At 46.7% G+C, this 18,979-nt stretch overlaps 1 protein-coding gene across 3 annotated transcripts in view; it reads right to left on the bottom strand.

The window, feature by feature from the left end:
- Nucleotides 1-2,534: 2,534 nt before the first annotated feature.
- FBXO31 (F-box protein 31) overlaps nucleotides 2,535-18,979 on the bottom strand; it is a 28,106-nt gene continuing 11,661 nt past the window's right edge. For 2 of the 3 annotated variants that reach the window (XM_061477360.1, XM_061477361.1), the window contains 7 exons: nucleotides 16,840-16,916; nucleotides 15,317-15,484; nucleotides 13,926-14,000; nucleotides 12,083-12,192; nucleotides 11,207-11,360; nucleotides 10,235-10,584; nucleotides 2,535-9,115 (listed from right to left, as the gene is read on the bottom strand). In XM_061477360.1, coding sequence (XP_061333344.1) covers nucleotides 8,893-9,115; nucleotides 10,235-10,584; nucleotides 11,207-11,360; nucleotides 12,083-12,192; nucleotides 13,926-14,000; nucleotides 15,317-15,484; nucleotides 16,840-16,916 — 1,157 coding nt within the window. In that variant the 3' untranslated portion in view covers nucleotides 2,535-8,892. The remainder of the gene's footprint in view (nucleotides 9,116-10,234; nucleotides 10,585-11,206; nucleotides 11,361-12,082; nucleotides 12,193-13,925; nucleotides 14,001-15,316; nucleotides 15,485-16,839; nucleotides 16,917-18,979) is intronic. The other variant, XM_061477362.1, reaches the window with a different exon arrangement.

Genomic DNA, 18,979 nt, shown 5'->3' with positions numbered 1-18,979 from the left:
ACACACTGCAAATTGCTCATCATCCTCAATGCCTGTGCAGCAGAGAGAGAGGCAAAGAGGAGAGGGCACACCCTGGTTTGGACAGCCAGACATTTCTCCACATGATTTGGAAAGTGGGAATCAGCAGTGCTTGGAGCACAGAGTGAAGTGGGTAAAGTTCCTCCCTCTGCCCCTGGTCCCTGGACTCAGCATGGACTCACAGCCCCCGAGAGTGATGGCATGGATCTGTCCCCTCCATCCCCTCCTGCAGAAGGGAAGGCAGATGCTGCTTCCTTCTCACAGGAAGGAAAGGCCTCAGAGTAAACCAAATGGCTGACAAGCACAGAACAGTGAGAAATTCAACCCTCCCAAGTGGCACTGAACGAAAGCCTTTGTTCCAGCCCATTCCCTAGGGAGCAGGGAGACCAGGCAGTGTGCAAGACAGTGTTTCACACAGCTCAAGGGTGCTGATGCTCTGGATAAGCTTACACAACATCTGGACCAAACACAGCTTGGCTTGCCAGGCCAGTTGGCATGAGAATACAGCCCAGCCCAGCAGTGCTCATCTGAAAAGAGCCAAAAATAAAACCAGCATTGAGCAGAAAGGCAGAAGGATTGCATTGAGCAGGAATGGCAAAATTGATGCCACTTCCGCACCCCATCCTTACCCCAGTGTAAGGTCTCCAGCTGCTGCCAGCAGTTGGGACTCACAGGGAACGGGTTTTCAGCCACACACTTGCAGCACTGAGAATGAACACCTACCTTCCTTCCTTCCTGAGTGGAACCAACAGGCTCTGTGTTAAGGCACCGAAGCCTTGCTTTAGAAACAAGCCAAGTAGCAAGAAGCAGCATCGCCACAAATGGCAGTGGTGGCCTCTTTGGCACAGAAGAGACACAGACCTAAGAGGGGATGAAGATCCAGCTGCAAACACAGCCCCAAACCACCATAGGATGTGCCTATTCACAGCAATCATCTGCCCAAAGAGGGAAAAATCTACCCTTGCATGGCCATAGTTTCTAAGCTAACAACTATGAGACAACCTCCTGCCTGTTGCACAGTTAAAAGCCCATAACTGCCCCTGACACTGAGGACTTCACCCCTAGCAGATGGAAAAAGCAGCTCATCCATCATCGAGCTGGGAGGAACAACCCACCTGCTGAGGAACAGCTCATCCAGATCATGGATATCTCCTTACCCCTTGGCGAGGGGCTGCAGCAAAGGAGGTCTAATGAGGCTTAGCCCCACTCCTCTCCAGGAGGTGTTAGGCTGCCCAGCACTGAACCTTCACATCTCCAAGTTTCCTTGGAAGGAGAGGGGAGGCTGCAAGCCAGCATTCGGGAGGTGCACGTGGTTGGTGTTCAGAAACGCTGCCACTTGAGAAACTACATTTGTGCTCCTCGAAGGCCAAACATATGGTTGGAGTTACTGCGTGTTACACTATTCTCCCTTGCTAAGGCTTGAACGACTGCGTGATTATATATAGAACACTTCACATAAAGGAGTGGGGTCAGATGTGCCTTTAGCACCAGAAAATTAACTCGTGGCATTAGGGGAAAGCGGCGGTGGTAACAAAAACAAACAGGGGGGAAAGGAGGTCACACGTTCATTGCAAACTGCGCTTGAGGAGCTCTAAGCGTGCGCTCTGGCCTTGACTAACTGCCAGCACCAAGGCAGAGCCGTTTCCAGATTAAAAATTCATGTGTAAACTTTGGTAGTTTAATGCCCCACGGCCAAGGTTTGTTCTTAAAAATAGTAATAACCCGCCAAGAAACTTACTGGCAGAGCTGGGCTGCAACGCTCGAAGCACAACATCTGCTCCAGTAAAGACAGGCTCAGGCCATTCGCACAGAGCTGGGGACTCCACCGTGCACCCTGGCACAAGATGAGCAGCTCCTTGGTGGCGGCTGAACTTAACACCACAAAGTCTCCCATTTCAACACAGCCACTCTTTTGGAAAAGCAATGAAAGCAGTTCAGATCTGAGGTGGGTGTGAATTTGAAGGGGTGTGTGGGAAACATGAACAAAGGAGTAAGGAATACAGACAGGTTAGGCAGATTCCATAAAGAAGGGGGCTTACACCATCACACTGTCTCCCCCTCATGTTAGTTTTGTGTCAACTGATCTATTTCAGACCAAACCAAAGGAAGCATGAAGAAAGACCCCCTAAATTCAGGACTACCATGTGCTTCCATGCTTCCTTTTGGAAAGAGAAAGCTACGGCTTGGAAGGCAGAAAGACTTGGTCAAGGCTCAGGTCGTTAGTTCTGCCAGCCCCAGCATCTGCTGTTGGAAGGAGCCAGGTACTACAGGCACTCCTAGGTAGATGCAGGGGGAACAAACATAAATAGGACAAGGGAAGCTGGATTTTGCAGCATGAGGTGTGGGGGTGAGTGCCTCGCATCTTCAGGAAATCAGTTCAACTGCTCATCAATTATCCAAATGAGGGAAAATTAATTCTTACGACGTGGTGGAAGACAGACTGCTGCACGTCAGGAGGCTGGAACTCATCGCCCACTTTCCTTTGGAACAACAGAGGAAGAAGAAGCAAACAGAAGTAAGTTCACAAAACTTTGCTTTTTATTATTTGAAACTGGAAAAGGCTCCTTGGGTAACAATGATCAGGTGTAAAAGTAACACACGCGTTTTGCTCAGCTTTCTGATAGCTGGGATGAAGTAGGCAAAGTGTTGCAAAGTCACATCTAGCTTTTATCCAGCCTGTTCCTCTCAAAACCCACAAACAGAAGGACAAGCAAAACAACTCAGACAGGTGAGCTGTTTAAACTACAGTTACCAAGTTCCACAGGGGTATCCGTGACATGAAACCACGGTGTTTGATGTCAAACAGCCTTTCCGAAAGAAAAGCTCACCTTTTTCCTCTGCACTATGCTCTACATGGAACATGGATCTGATGTTTTACCTTCATTTTTAAGAAGTATAGAGAGTTACATATACACAAAGCCTACAGCAGATGCCCAGATTAATCCACTGGTGTAACCTTGAAGTAGTGAGTACAAAACGCACATGGAAACAGAGATGTAGGATTATTAATCAATCAAAAAAAGTGCAGATTGTTTTAATTAAGCTAATGAACACAGTTGATCTGAGTGCTTTTTCCCCAAAAATTAAAAATACTGCAATCCAAACAAAGAACAGAATCATAATTCAGCACGCACACACACAAAAAAGGTCAGTGGCACTCACAGTTTGGTAACTTATCTTCCACTCCACCTCCTGATCACACCTCTCAAATCTTTCACTGTCCAACTGGTAAGTTACGCTGTGTGCTTGGCCCGCAGGGAAGGCCAGCACATAATCCTTTGGCAGCTGAATGCAACAGAAAATTATTGGCCACGTGAGCAACCAGCTACAAGACAGAGTTAATATATTATCATTTCCTAAACTAGCAAGTTGAGATTATACAACCCAGCTCCACACAACACCCAACACCCCCATTAAGTTCCACTAGTTTAAAATGAATAGGAAGCAATAAAAAGTCACCCTTGTTTAAAAGTAAACATTGAGCCAGCTGCATTTTGTTTTTTTCCTGGTAGCTTACAACTCCAAGAACACCTTCCAACCTGAATTGGCTATATCCCCATTACAAGTTTCCTACCTCACTGCCATCCAACCTCTGCTGTCCCATTCCAGAGCAGCCATGGCAGTACTGCACTGTTCACTGTTAGCAGGAAGCTGACAGCCAAAGTTACAAGTAATTCCGTCCTCTTTCCTTCTCCTCAGTAAAACAAAAAGCCTGATGAGTCCACGTGGACTGCAGTGAGTCTCCTAAAACCCCAACACCCGATCACAGCACTTTTATAGCTATGAAGTCAGGTCCAAGGCAAACAAACAGGCGGGATGAGGATCTTTGATACTTTTGTTTTCCAGCTGGCCAAACCCATGGGTATTGACAACTCAAAAGCACGCTCTAGGAGCACAACACAGCCCAAGAACGTAAGCCAGTCACTTGCATATTGTTTCTCAGCTAGAATGAAACCTAAGGTCTTGCTGTGGCAACTAGGGCAATGCTGCTCTGCAACCTAATTGCTAGCGTTTTAGTCCAAAAGGCTTCTGCCAAGAGTATTCCTACCCCTGACAAGTTGTTTTCCATCTTCCCCAGCACTTCACACCCATCTGGGATCAAGAAATAAAGCAAACTATCCCCAAGGTTTTTCTACAGAGAGAACAGGACAAGGACACATCAGCACCAGAAATTTATCACCATCTGCAAGGCACCACCACACATTATCCCTGTCAACAGCTCACAGAATTATCGCAGCAAGCTGGACAAGTAGGGAACAAACAGGGGATGCAAGGAGGTGGTGGAGCCCGTACCAAACATGAACAAGTACAAAAGTACAGGTCAGGTTGGACAGAGTCTTGGGTGACATGGTCTAGTGTGTAGTGTCCCTGCCCACGGCAGGGGGTTGGAACTGGATGGTCTTAAGGTCCTTTCCAACCCTAATTCTATGATTCTATGAAAACACTGTGCTGTTAGCACTGCTTCCACAGGCACCACAAGGGAAGGCAGGACCAGGGCTGCAGCCACAACCCCCTTGGCCGATGCACAGATCCAAACCGCCTGCTGCCACATCTGGCTGCACTCCTCTTCATTCCCCTCTTCCCAAAACTTTCAGAGCTGCTACTTATCTGAAGGGGGCCTACAAGGATGCTGGGGGGGGACTCTTCATCAGGGACTGTAGCAACAAGGCAAGGGGGAATGGGTTTAGGCTGAAACAGGGGAAGTTCAGGTTAGATATAAGAGAGAAGTTCTTCACTGTGAGGGTGGTGAGGCACTGGCACAGGTTGCTCAAAGAAGTGGTAAATGCTCCATCCCTGGCAGTGTGCAAGGCCAGGCTGGATGAGGCTTGGAGCAACTTGGTCTAGTGGAAGGCATCCCTGCCTATGGCAGGGGTTCAAACTGGATGATCTTAAGGTCCTTTTCAACCCAAACCATTCTATGATTCTATTCTGCTTTCCTCTGGAAACACTGATGTAGTCATGCACAAAGGAACCAGCAAAGGCACAAGAGCACCCAGAGCATTGATGCCAATCTCTCCAGATTCACCCTCTCAATAGCTTTCTTCGCCCTAAGTCACATCAGAGGAAATTTTCTTCCGATATGCCACAAAAGCCTGCCAGGCTTTGAGGAGCAGAAGGTGATAAGAGAAGGCAGAGGAGGAGTATTAATACAAAATTTGCTACTTTCACTGCCTTTGCTCTAGACAGAATAAAGCCACAGGGTATCAGCAGTTTTGCTTTAATCAGGACTAGCACACTGACATTTTGAGGCCAACCAGGTATGCTATAAATGAAAAGATGCTACTACAGGGGCAAAGCTGAGCTATGAGAAGTTCCTGCAAGAGGCAATCAGTTCTCTGCAAAGCCCTTCTCTCCAGCCACCCAAGCAGGTCCCACCTTCAAAAAGGAGACCCTTACCACTGCCACTACAAAGGTTTGGAAGGGACAAGCTACAAGCAGAACAACTGTCTTAGTCTGGAGAACAGTAGATGCACAACCTGTGCCAACAGCCAACCAACAGGTCCTCATCCAAGTGACAAAGCAGACCTGTACCCAGCACTGAGCAAAACGCCAACTGCTACCATAGGTTTGCAATCCCCAATAGACTCCTGGTATCAAGGGGACTTTAAGCTGCAGGTAACAACTACTAAAAACATCCTGTGATACATCAGTGGAGCATACCTACACCACCTTTACACTCCACTAACCCACCACAGCAGGTTACAGTGAGGAGAGCAGGTACAAAAGCAGTGTCTGTTCTTAGGAAACATTGAGGCAGGTCTCAGGCCAAGTGCTCACAGTGCATTCAATGCAGTCTGGATTTTCACTCTTACTTTAAAAAACAAAAAGTAAAAACTATTAAATCAGTTACATAAAACTTCAGGATTTTTATCTCTTTTGGGTGAGCAGGGACATCGAGGGAAGGAGGAATCCACAATGCAAATCTGAAGCTGAAGCAGAGCTGATTTTGGGAACAAGAAATTGAAACAGCTGCCCAAGGGGACCTCTCTCATCCCTTGAGGCAGCTAGGCAGAACACAAAGCAGTCAACGTACTGGCTGCACCAGCCTAACAGCAAGCTCCAAGACAAAGTGGCCACCAGACGCCAAACAGACTCCTAATGTCTTTAGGTATCCCAGAAATCTGCTTTCATCAAGCTGGAAACCTGTGTCTGCAAGATTAAGCATTAAGGTTATGCTTAAGAAGAGCTGTTCTTCTGCACACAGCTCAGAACCTGGCTCAGCAAAACGCTGAGCTGCCCAATTTTTGCTTCAGCTCACCTTCCTGCCCATGCACCAAGGCTCAGAGAACTGCCACCCTTCCTCTCTCACAGCCTTACGTGTTGGGGTCAGGTCCAAGTCAGCTCTACCCTCTGCTGATGACAACAGGAACACCTCTAACAGGCTGCTCAGAAACAACCTGCTTTTTATAGCTTGTTCACTAGAATGGTAATCGCACTTCACATCCTCACCTCTAACACTGAGGCAGGTTTTCCACTACCGACAAAGCAGTAGGAAACAAAGGAACAAGTGCCCCAAATCAACCTTCAAATTCCCAGAGGTTTGTAAAACTATATTCAAGGAGACAGGAATTAATCCTGTGAGTGACGTGACCTTCTGCTCCAAGTCTCTGCTGGAGACTCGGTTCTCACGCAGCTTGAGCGAACATTCAAGAGCCAGAAATGGCTAAAAGCCCTTGTGAGAGCAAGAATAAAAGCTGCTCGCAGTGAAACCAGGCTGTGACTGAAACTTCTCCACAGAAGGGGTCTGAATTTTCCCTTCCTGGCCCGGGGGTTGAAGAAGCACAGCATCGATGGGTGGGACAAGGCAGAGCAGACACCCCTGCATCTTGCTTGTGCAAATTGATGTTGATTACATACCTAATAGAAAACAAGTGTAAGCTAAACTTTTTTGACAGTGATAACAGATCACCACTGATGAAGGCAGTACAGCGCCAGCAAGGAAAGTGTGTGGCTATTCTGCTACAGCACGATGCTGACCTGAATCTGACAGATGCAGATAGCAATACTGCCCTTCATCTTGCTGTTATATATCCTAAAACATCCATAGCAGGGCTGTTACCTGACCATAATGCCAGTATTGATGCCCAGAATAAGAAGGGATATACCCCGCTTATTCTTGCTGTCTCCAAACATCAGGAAGAGATAGAAGAATTTATTCTACTACAGACATGTACAGACTGTACACATGTAGAGACACATTTACAAACCAAGACCTGAAGAAGATATAAAGGCAGAGTTTTGTTAGACACAGATCTGTCTGGTAGCGGGAAGAGAATAAATATGGAGCTTATCATCACAGCCAGAGAGCAGCTGCAGCAAAGGATGTATTTTGAATGTAACCATGACATTCCTTACTAACAGCTCTTTTCTCTCCACACAAGGGTCCCTATCATCTCTTTCTACACAGGATTAATAACAGGCGCTGATGCAAGTGCTGATGCTTTATAGCACAACTCACAGTCTGTACATTAGCACTGGCCAGAATTTTCCTGAATAGAACAGTCAATAGGGAATCTGCTTCGCAGCCTGCAGAGACCTGGAAGGTAGGGTCTCATTTTCAGTGGAGCTCAGGTCTGCCACAGAGAATGCAGGTATCACGGAAACAAACTAAGCCCAAGAGCTTTCTGTTAAAGCAGCAGTCCTTCGGGATGAAACAAGCACAACTAGAAAGGGAATAGAAGGTTCTTAAGAGAAAAGAAGCAGCATCCACCTGACAGCATCAACTGTGAAACATGCCAGAACAAGCCACTGCAATATTAGGAGAACCCCCAGTGCTCCTTCAGACTTCACAGTGCAACCTGATATGAGAGTGACACCTGAAAGGAGCTACAACAGTACCAGTGACACATCCCACCTTCTGCTGCCCATCACAGACAGCAGTCATCAGATTGCAGCTGGGCTTATTTCACAGTTGGTTTTCTTTTTTCTTCTTCCTTTACATTTTCAGACCGACTTTAAAGATCTGAGGTTAACCGTTCAGGTACAAAGCCAATCTGAATGCACCAGCATCTGCAATTTACAGTCACTTCTAGTTCCATACCCAGCTGCTGTAAGAAAAATAATCTCCTTCATGCTCAGGGAGACACCCAGACTTGGAGCTCCAGGGACAGCACATCCATCAAGCTCCAGAATCCAGGGCAACACTACACACACTGTCATTTACAGTGGGAATCCTCCCCTTGCTGCCAAGCTGAGGGAAATTCTCAAAGGAAATTCTCAAAGGAAACCACCCACTGCAATGACTAAACCAAGGACTGCAGGTATTACACCAGCCTCTCTTAACAATGCTGCACCCAGAGAAAGGTTTCTGGAGAGGAGGATATGCTTTGTCAATGGTGACATTAAGCAGCCACCCAGTTTGCAGCTGGGGACTACACAGCTTTTCAGGACAGTAAAGCCAGTCTCCCAGGGGGACAGATCATCCTACAGTGTAGCAAAGGCTCTAAATGAGTCTCCTCCTTGCAGAAGAGCTCTTTCCACAGGAGACTGCTAATGGTCAGAGCAGAGGGCTTGTGTCCATCCTGTCAATTAGATGTTCTTCTGACCCAACTCTGACCTCGAGTTACTTTTGTTCCAATACATTCGTTTTCTGCAATATGAAAGGTCTGTTTCCTCCTCTGCAGGATCCCTTCAGCTATACAAAGCTATGTTACAGACCGGGTAACAAGAACTGCTAGGGAGCAGTGTGGAATGGCAGGGAGGAAGGGACAGTCATGGATATTTTAACCGGGATGTGTACATTTGGGGTAAAAAGGCTTTATTAAAAGTGCATGCTTTTCTTCAGAGGTACCAAGAGCAAGGAATCCCCATCTAAGCTCTGGCTGGGGGAGTGCAGCAGCCTTTGCAACCCCTAGCCCTGTCCATCACTACCCGTCAAGTAGCCAGTGACTGAATGTTCTTCAGCATTTCATCGAAAGCCTCACGGGAAGGTGCGTCAGCGTTCTGGAAGGCCACCTTGATCCGGCTGTAGAGACTGAAGGACTTGAGGTCCAGCCAGATGAATCCGAAGCGGTCGTCATCGAAGAGCACAAACACACCTGGTGTTCGCTCAGGGCTGGTGAAGCCGTGGCCAGCAATAAGCCCCGTCCCATAATAACTGCAAAGGAGAACAGCAAAAAAAAGATGTTAGGTAATTATGGATGTTCTCACATTTCATAAGAAAAAAAAAAAAACAAAAGTACGATCAAGCCGTTGTCAAACACACTGCCAGGTGCTACAGAACAGCCAGTTTTATACTCACCTCTTACCACACAGCAAAAAACACTGTTGATACCATTTTAAGTAAAGAAACTCTTAGCTGCTACTTGGAGGTTGCTGCTTTTGGCTATCCTAACTAGCCCCTGCACACTGAGGCTGTTTTTTTCCTGTAATTCATCCCAATAATCCACCTGAGATTTACTCCTGCAACTCAAGGATCAGCCAAAGCCCAGACAATCCTCACAGAAAAGGCATGTTGAGAGAGTGACCATAAAGGCAAACCTTGTGATAAACCTAAGGGAAGGGAGAGAAAGGATGATCTAAACAGCAGGAAAGTCTAACTGGAGCTGGGGAGGAGTAAAGGTCAGCCTAACCTCCAAGCAAGCAGCAGGTGGAGCAGGGTTTTACTCAAACACAACTCGGTTGTGACAGCAGGGATCTTTGGGGATTAACCAGCTATAGGTAGGTTTTTCCATGAGCACAGATGTTTGGCTGAAGGTCACCTGCCTAAGCCTCAGCTTTTGGGCTTTTTTTCCACACTTCATTTAGTATGCTGCTTCACTGACCCCAGGTCTCTTTCAACAAGGCTCTCTGCATACTTGTACTGACTGCTTAGGGTGCTCAGCACCTTCCAGAGCTTGCCTCAAGGTACCAGAGGTCAGGGAAGGGTGGGAGAGAGCACTGTGTTCTGACAGTCAAGGAACAGAAATGACACACACAGGAATGGGAAGCTGCTTGAACAGGTCTTCAAATACAGAAACTGGTCAGCTCTGGAAAGCAAAACACATACAAAAGAAGGGGAATGGGTGAATTATGGGAGAGGTGCTTGCTTCAGAAGAAACAGGATAAACACCTAGCAGGGCAGCGACAGCACAAAATCTGAGGACAAGGGGCTGGGAGATCCACATCCAGGTAACGGGCAAGCAAATAACAGAACAGATCTCAAAGATACACCCTCCCCTTCTGCTTCAAAAACTGCCTGGCATGACCAGGCTCTAAACCCACCACCCCCCATTACCAAATTCGGCAGGTCCGGGGGTAATCTTCATTCCTCGATATGACTCCAATGGGCAGCACGAAGGGCTGGGAAGCTGGTGCCTTGTCCTGGGTTGACCCCTCCGTTCCTGCTGCGGTGTCTTCCCCCTCGGCACCTTCTCCTCCCAAGGGCTTTGCAGCAGGCTGGGATGGGTCCTCTTCCTCCTGCCGGTGTTCCTGTTCCTGCTCTTCCCGACGCACCTGCTCCTGGACCTCCAGGACAATGCGAGAGAGCTCACTGAAATCACGAAGGTTCTCAATGTCAGGCAGGTGCAGAGGATGCGCCAGGTCAATCTCCACAGTCTGCTGTCCAGCCGGGATGTTGGGATCTCCCTACAGACAGAAAACAACAGCTTGGCTGCAGAGCTCAGACCAGTATCCTCCCCATGTCCACCATCTGACTTCTGCATAGTTCACCCTATTCTACAATCACCAATCTGGCAACAAAATAAAACCCCTCTTGGACCTTGTTTGCTGCTCCCTGAGATGTCTACATCACGTCTGACTTTTGCCTCCCAGAAAGAGAATTTTAAATTAAAAGCTGCAAGTCAGGCTGTACTTGCAAGGGTGAAAGAAAGTCAAAGCTGTAACTGCATTTTGACAGAATCCCTCCCTGCAGAGAGAAAGGAGCTCACTAGCCTGGCCTTAGTGAAAAGCTGCCAACATTTGGTACCTAATCCTCAGATAGATGGAAGTGATCTCCAGTGACCTGCTACCAGCTGCTCACAGAAAGCAGCTGGAAGGGAGAGGACAGGAAAAGGGAGCCAGGTGGCATCAGGAGAAACTTAGAACAGCATGTTTTAGCTGCTCCGCATGTGTTAAGATTCACCTGATGCATCAATCCCCACAAGCAACAGGATCTGGGGTGACAACAACCTTCCAAAGGCCTCTCCAATGGATCCATAACATTGAGAATACTTTAACAAACATCTGAGAGAAAGACAAATGCACTCACAGTGATTTTAGTCCCCTTTGCTTTCTTCCCATGAAAGCTCAACATGACAATCTCCAGCCCATGGCTCCCATAGGTTCCTTTGAAGAGACCTGGCTTTATAAGGTCATCAGGGCTACTAGGAGGGAGGTAGATGCGTCGGTATGTCAGGCAGTTGCTGTGCAAAAACCAAAATGTTAGAGAGATTAAGAGAGAATCCCTCTCTCATGAGGTATGTGTCTGCAGTCAGTTCCTCCAGACAGCTTTGGGATGCTGACAAGAGAGAGGTGGGTTCTGTGTTTTCCACAATACAAACAAGCTCAACAGACTTTGCTTTAGACCTATACAAGCATTCCCCTCCCTTCACTTCTCTCTACCAGTACTCAGCACACCAGAAGGCTCCAGCACGAAGACCACAGTAAACCTCCTCACTCCTTGGGATTTCCAGAGAACCCAAGAGTGAAGCATACTAAACATTTGCTACAGTGAGGCGGCTGCTATTATCACAGAAGCATATAATGGTTTGTGTTGGAAGGGACCTTAAAGATCATCTAGTTCCAACTACTAGAAGCTGGAAGCGACAGTTTAAAACCCACCACATTCTCCAGGACTGACTGATTCCTGCCTAGCACACTCCAAAGCACATAGTGCTTACTAATATGGATACTGAGCAGATAGCTTCTTGAGACTACGGGTATTTGCTCTGTCTCCAAACTAAACACAGTGAAATGACTGGAAAGCACTGTGCTTCACTGTGTCTTTGCACAGAACCTGCAGAGACACAACATCCCTCTGGCTGTTAAAGCCCATTGCAAGCACCCTATCTTCAGAACAAATGATCCAATGTGGTCTCCAAGTTGCAGCAGCCTCAATTCCCCCCAGAAAAGCTGTTGACCTTACTCATATTGGCTGGTGTAGATGAACTTCATTAAAATGAGCTCTTGCATGTGTTCGTGGAAGATGTCTTCCAGAGTTCGACCCCACTCTTCCCGTAGCCAGGTCCGGAATTCCTGCAGCACAAGAAGAGAAAATGGGGAAGATAAAGGCATTTAATTTGTGACAGTGATGCCCCTCAACATGACTTCAACTCATCAGCATGATTTACTGGCAGAGCAACAGAGAGAGCATATGCTCTGTCAGACAAGAGGATCATGGCTGAATTTGGTAACTAACTAGCATGTATTGCTACCAAGCTGCCTTGGAAATACACTTAACAAGTAACGATAATGATAACTGCCCTATACCTGCCAGACACCACACAACAGACATGTGCCACTTCAAATACATCACAGGTAGAACCAATATGCCTCCTCAGAATAAAAGCATAAGCATCACCTGTTACTGCAAAGTAGCTGATCTACTACTTCTTTACATCCAGACTTACCTTGCAGTTGCTCATTTGTGTACCCATAAGCCAATTCCTGTGCCCTATCACTGCATATTAAACATAGAAGGGGAAGCTTTTGAAAGGCACTGAGGATTTAGAAGGTTAAACCCTGATGCATCTAAATCCAAAGGGTGCTTTGAAAACATCTCCTAAAGTACTTTTACACCAGCTCTGACAAGTTAATACCCTACCATGAGTTACAAGTGATAACAGCTTACACTAAGATAGCAGCCTACCAAGTGATATTCCAAGCCCGCTTGCTTTATCTTCTAAAGCCAGATCCTCCAATTACCATAATGCCACGCACATTTAACACAGTGCTTTGAAAGTATTAAAGCATTTCTCATCTGCTTCGGAACCAGAAAACACTTAACTAAACCTTTCACCCAGCTGTTTTCCATTAGTAGACAGACATTCTAAAGCATTTGTTAGAAGCAACTCAAGTTTATCAGATTTGTCAAGTTTAACTAGCTGGCAGCAAACAGCACTACCTGGAACAGGTATTAGCTGAAGGTTTTCATCCTGACATTTATACCTGCACCTAGAAACATGTAGTTTGAGTCAGGAATCTATCTTGCTGGGTATAGCTGACACACACACAGGATAAACAATTAAATGAAGCTTTCAATCCCTCAACCAAGATGATAAGCAGTAGAAAGGTGCCCCACTGACAAGCAGGTATTCAAATGCAGCTGGTACTCTGTATTAGGCCTGTGTCTGATAGATCTTAATTACACAGACAGCAATACCATGAGATTAGTGTCTGGCAAGTACTGCAGGATGTACAATGCATATTGCTGTCTTTGGATACTCCTGCTATCAAGCAGGAAAGGTATCAGAGCACAGGAAGGAAAAGTTGCTGGGGCTCCTCTAAGCACCTTGCTCAGAGAACTGCCTGAAGGGCTTTTTGCTCAACAGGATGGACATTAACAACCTCCTCCAACACCCTGACACACACTGAGATTAAGGCATGGGGTCTCCACACAGACATTCTGCAGGTGCATGTGCAACACTGAACTGACCCTATATACTGGATCCTTAAATGATACCTTGTCAAGTACAGAAGAGGTTCTCCAAGATCCTGCTATTATGCAAACATGGCCACTTTAAGTTTTGATTCAAGTCACAGACTGATTCTACTCACTTAAAAAAGATTCTAGTAAATCAGCCAGAAGCTACCAGCCTGGGTTTTTGTGTATGTTCCACGTATGTTCAGATACACAGAAGTTAGAAGGCAGAAGACCATCTCTCTGACCCCAACACTAGCTAAGAGCTTTGGTAAGACAGAAATGCTTTAGCTTTAGAAAGGGGACATACAAAGAGCCCTAATGCAGACTCTTGGCAAAGGACTTGTACCTCTTGTCTTCCCCCTGACATCCGATGATGGTCTGTCTGGTTGCATTTCGTGGAGAACTCATCCTTCTTTACAATCTGTAGTTACCATGGAAGAGAATTTAACAGGTTACAAATCTGTTTAGAGATGCTTAGGATGATGTAACTAAGACTGCTGAGAGTAAATGCTTGCCACAACAAACATTACTGAATTTACTACAACAGAGAAATTGTTAAGTGATAGCAAGTACATCAGCTACAGAAATGAGAAATAAAAGCAATAAAACCCCAACACATTATAATGAAAGATAACAGGTTTAAGTTGCCTCTCTATTTGAGCTTCCCTCTTCAAAAGAAAAGGAAACAAGCTCTCAGGAACCTTTTCAAAGCATCCAACGTACTGAATGGATGCTATATCACCTTCTCAAGGTCTCATCTTAAGAGAGAGCTGTAAAACAGTACAGGTCTGTGTGTCTGCTTGGACACACTCACCAACCAACTGCACAAGGACATGTTACATATCCTTTCCCCCAGCCTGTACACATACTGGTGCTCCCACACTCCCACCATGCTCCAGCCCAACAGAAGACAGTGTAACAGCCTTCCTGTACTACTGCCAGTGAACAAATTCAGAGTGGGGAACAGCCCACACAACTTGCCAGACACATAATGAGCATAAAGCTGGCATCCACACATACAACAAGGTGGTGAATGCCACATCCCTTAAATCAAATTCTCATACAGTTTTTTGATGAGCCCGTTTCCAGAGCCAATGTGCATGATCGAAAGAGGTGAAGGAGGAGCAGGCTGAAGGAGGTGATCCTGCCCCTCTACTCTGCTCTCATGAGACCTCACTCGGAGTACTGTGTGCAGTTCTGGTGTCCTCAGCATAAGAAGGACATGGAACTGTTGGAGCAAGTCCAGAGGAGGCCACGAGGATGTTCAGGGGCTGGAGCACCTCCTGTATGAAGATAGGCTGAGAAAGTTGGGGCTGTTCAGCCTGGAGAAGAGAAGGCTGCGTGGAGACCTCATAGCAGCCTTCCAGTATCTGAAGGGGGCTACAGGGATGCTGGGGAGGGATTCTTTATTAGGGACTGTAGCGACAGGACAAGGGGTAACGGGTTAAAACTGAAACAGGGGAAGTTTAGAGTGGATATAAGAAAAAAATTCTCTACTGTAAGGGTGGTGAGGCACTGGAATGGGTTGCCCAGGGAAGCTGTGAATGCTCTATCCCTGGTGGTGTTCAAGGCCAGGTTGGACAGAGCCTTGGGTGCCATGCTTTAGTGTGAGGTGTACCTGCCCATGGAAGGGGGGTTGGAACTAGATGATCTTAAGGTCCTTTCCAACCCTAACTATTCTATGATTCTATGATCACACATAGGATGGATGATGCTGAAAGTGCCAGAAGAACTCACCTGGATATGGCCATTATGAGGTCCCTTATGACCATACATACACTCAACCGTTGCAGCCTTCCTCTCCATGAGATGAATCCTGAAGAGAGGTTTGAACCTCATTGGATCATCAACATGAGGGTCATGAGGTGGCAAGTACATCCACCCGATGATGAACAAACCATCTACCTGCAGAGGGGTGGGAGAAAAAGCACATGAGATCATCTCTGCATGTTTGATGAGTATGCAGCTAACAGATCTGGGGCCTATTCTGCAACAGGGTGGGAGCTGTGGAACAGCTTGCTGCATTTCCAAACTGCCTTCCAGCAATTAAACCAGACCATATGCACTCACAGCACACCCCTGGTGAAGAGGGAGAAGGTTTGTTTACCAAGCTTCCTGCACCACTGGAAAACGATCAGGCCTTTATTACTGCAAACGACTTTGTGACGGATGCTTGGTGTGCAGGATCCAGAGGGAGAAGCTGCACTGAAGAGACCACACAGCTAGTCAAACTGTAATTGGTTTGAGAGCTCATGCTGGCAGATACTCAAGCAGACGAATTCTGCTTCTCATGATTATCCGTGCCTTTTGGACAAGGAATTATTTGGCTCCATTACTCATAGACAGCACAGGAAGCAACAATCTCCTCTGCTGAGAGGTGCAAGTGCCAGCCCTCTTCCTGCACGCCTAACAGAATCCATCCCCTCTATCCCAACAGTTCCAGAGAAAGGATATTTTCCAAAGAGAGATCTGAGACAAAAGAGGAGCAGCACCACAGAGGCACTCTTGTCTTTATAAGGTCGTAATAACATGTAAGTACTGGTGCACTTGGATGCACTCTTCTACTAGTTCATGGAACAGAATCTCGCAAAACCCAAAGGTCTTGTGATTTGTTACACTTCAACATGTCAGCTATTGAACCCTGGTGCAAAGAACAAGGGCCTCAGGCAAGCTTCTGGCCCAGCTCTTACCAGTAGAGTCAAATATTGCTCATTAACTACTCTCCCCAGCAGCACAAGAGCTGCCAGGCTCCACAGGTCTTGCACGAGTCATGCCCCTGTATCATAACATCTGATGCCTTAGTCTTAGACATGGCTGGTGAAAGAAGGGAAGGAAATGTGCATGAACACAACTGCAAAACCCTTTGCAACATGATCAGCTACAGGCAAAGATAACGGAGTAAGTGATGGGCCAGTGCCAAAACCTCTGCTGTACCCCACACATAAGGAATGGACTTCTGTGCCAGTTACTGGAATAATAGCACTGAACTCTGAATCAAGCCTTTCCCTGAAACACTGCTCATGTTTTCTGTGCGCTCCTGTGGCTGCCTGGAGAACATCTGAAACACAAAAGGACTCCCTGTGGAAAGGTGGTGACGATGAAAAGGTCAAGAAGCAACCACTGGGTCCCAATCACTTGCTTCAGGGCTGACTATCCAGAATCCTCAACAGCTCAGAGGTGGCAACCAGGTCTAGAAAGCTGTATACAAAAGACTCATGTGTCCTCAACATCACAGCCCCCAGATTGAGGTACTCACTCACCACCACGTTCAGCAGTCCCCCATAGGGCCCGATGTCCGGCTGCCATAACCCCAGGATGTGTCGGTATCGGTGCAGCACTAGGGAACAGTGAGACACCAGAGTGAGCACACCACAGTAAGGAATTGGGATTTTGGGGGAAAGAAAATAAAACACTGCTACCAGACCGCACACAACACCGCCCAATACCACCCACAACTGCCTCTACTAATGAAAACTGGTTACTTCAAACCACAGCCAGGCAGTTCTGAACTGAGGCCTCCCAGAAGCTCACATGGATTTACACTGTTCCCTGCAGCCCTGCTCCTGGCCTGGTGCAGGAGTTTACACAAACAGAAACCTCACCAGGAATTCACAGAAAACATGGTCCCATCAATGCAAATTGTATTATCAGAGCTAAAAACAAATAAAGTATCTGCGGTCTCCAAAACATGTTCTTGATGCCTCAGGCTGCAAAGCTACCGAAAATAAGAAGAACAGAAATGCAGTAAGGAACAGGGGAATTTGAGTATTTTTAAAGCATTTCTTTGCCTAATCTAGGCAAACTTGTCTCCAGAGTTCAGCATCCTTAAAAACAGCCAGCAAAGCGTGCAGACCATGCCAGCTCGGGAGATCTGGTGGTGTTACCATGTCAGTCATGGCCTTAAAAAAATCTAAGCAGCTACATTTTAGCACTGCCCAAAAGCTGATTCAATGTCACCCTCAAAGCCTACTGCAGCAGGTGAGGCTTCTCTGTCATCTCAGAGATAGGTGCACTTTCAATCCCACCAAAAAAGGACAAGTAGGAACATTATCAGCAAGCAGGAGACAACAGTCTTAATAAATCTCCAGTCCTTATACAGTCAGCCATTAATTCTGTCCATGTCATCGCCTGACATGACCAGTACAATCTGACATTTTGGTCAGAATCAGGATGCAAATTTCTATGTAGGTGGCAAGAAGATACTACCCTTGCCTTAAAATGATGCTCCTGGCCAACTCAGAAGGTCACAATAACCCATTACAGGACTGGCTTGAAGAACAGTTTCTGCTTTGCATCAATTTATATGAAGAATTGTGTTTCGGTGCAGTTGCTATAACAACTTTGTTTCATTTACCACCAAAGATAACAAGAATTATAAGAGTGGATTTATTACACCAAAGCAGAGAACTTCCACAAAGGTTTAGGACAGCAGGGAGGGTTGTCCAGAGCTGCTGCCAACTGGCCTGGAGGAGCCTTTTTCCTGTGCAGTAAACAACTTAAGATTGATAGCCTGGATGACCCAGTGAACCAAGTGCAGCACAAATAGCACTGAGGCAAGCAAGCAAACCACATTCCCAGTTTTCTCATCTCAGTGTGGTAATGTCACGTTAATAAAGGCGCTGAGCATAAACTGCACCACCCAGCACAGTCTGCCTTCTACCCTGTCTGGCATGGAGCTGATAAAACCCAGCTTAAAAAAAACACTACTTTTAGGACAGAAAACTTGATGCTAAGCTACCCAAGAGCGATGAGGATGCCTCTCTCCCCAGCTCCTGTCACAAGCACTTTCAGAGCTGTAGGTACAATTGATGGGCTTTTCAACAGCCTGGTAAGTGTCTCTGTGACAAGGCAAGCCCTTCCACTGCAAGCCACATGCCCGCTGAAGATGGTTTGTGTGCTCACTTTGAGTAAACAGCTGGCTCCAGCTGCAGCTCAGTTCACCAAGAGCCATGGTTCAGGAAACATGGCTGAGTCACAGACACATGGCTGAGTGTGTTTCACCATCTGTCCCGAACACCCAGAAACCCAAAGGAGGCAGGAGGCCAAAGAAGTCTCATTCACCTTCAAAAGAATCCTACCCATTGCATAACAGCTTCTGTGCTTGGTTTACACACCGACAGCAGGGACACCTTAATGGACAAGTCATCTTCCTCACTCGCTCAGGATGCTGTGGACGCCTCCTTCTGTTCTTTCAGGAAAGGAAGTGACTGGGGAAAATGCTGGTACTTGGCCAAAGCCTCAAACAAGTCTCAAAGCAAAAGCACAGCTCCATTTTCAAGCCTGGAGTGTCTCTGGGCTCCAGTGCGCCAGCAGCTATATTCCTAGCAGAGAAAACCTGATGAATTCCGGCTCTGGCTGTTCCTGGAGGGAGACAGGATGGATCTGACAGTTGTTTCCCTC

This window comes from Pezoporus flaviventris, unplaced genomic scaffold (genome assembly GCF_033815535.1).
Source record: "Pezoporus flaviventris isolate CSIRO_AGI_PZ_B2104156 unplaced genomic scaffold, CSIRO_AGI_Pfla_v1 ptg000105l, whole genome shotgun sequence".
NCBI classification, from domain to species: Eukaryota; Metazoa; Chordata; class Aves; order Psittaciformes; family Psittacidae; genus Pezoporus; species Pezoporus flaviventris.
Note: the sequence above shows the minus strand (reverse complement) of the source record. Positions and strands in the feature narration are given on the sequence as shown.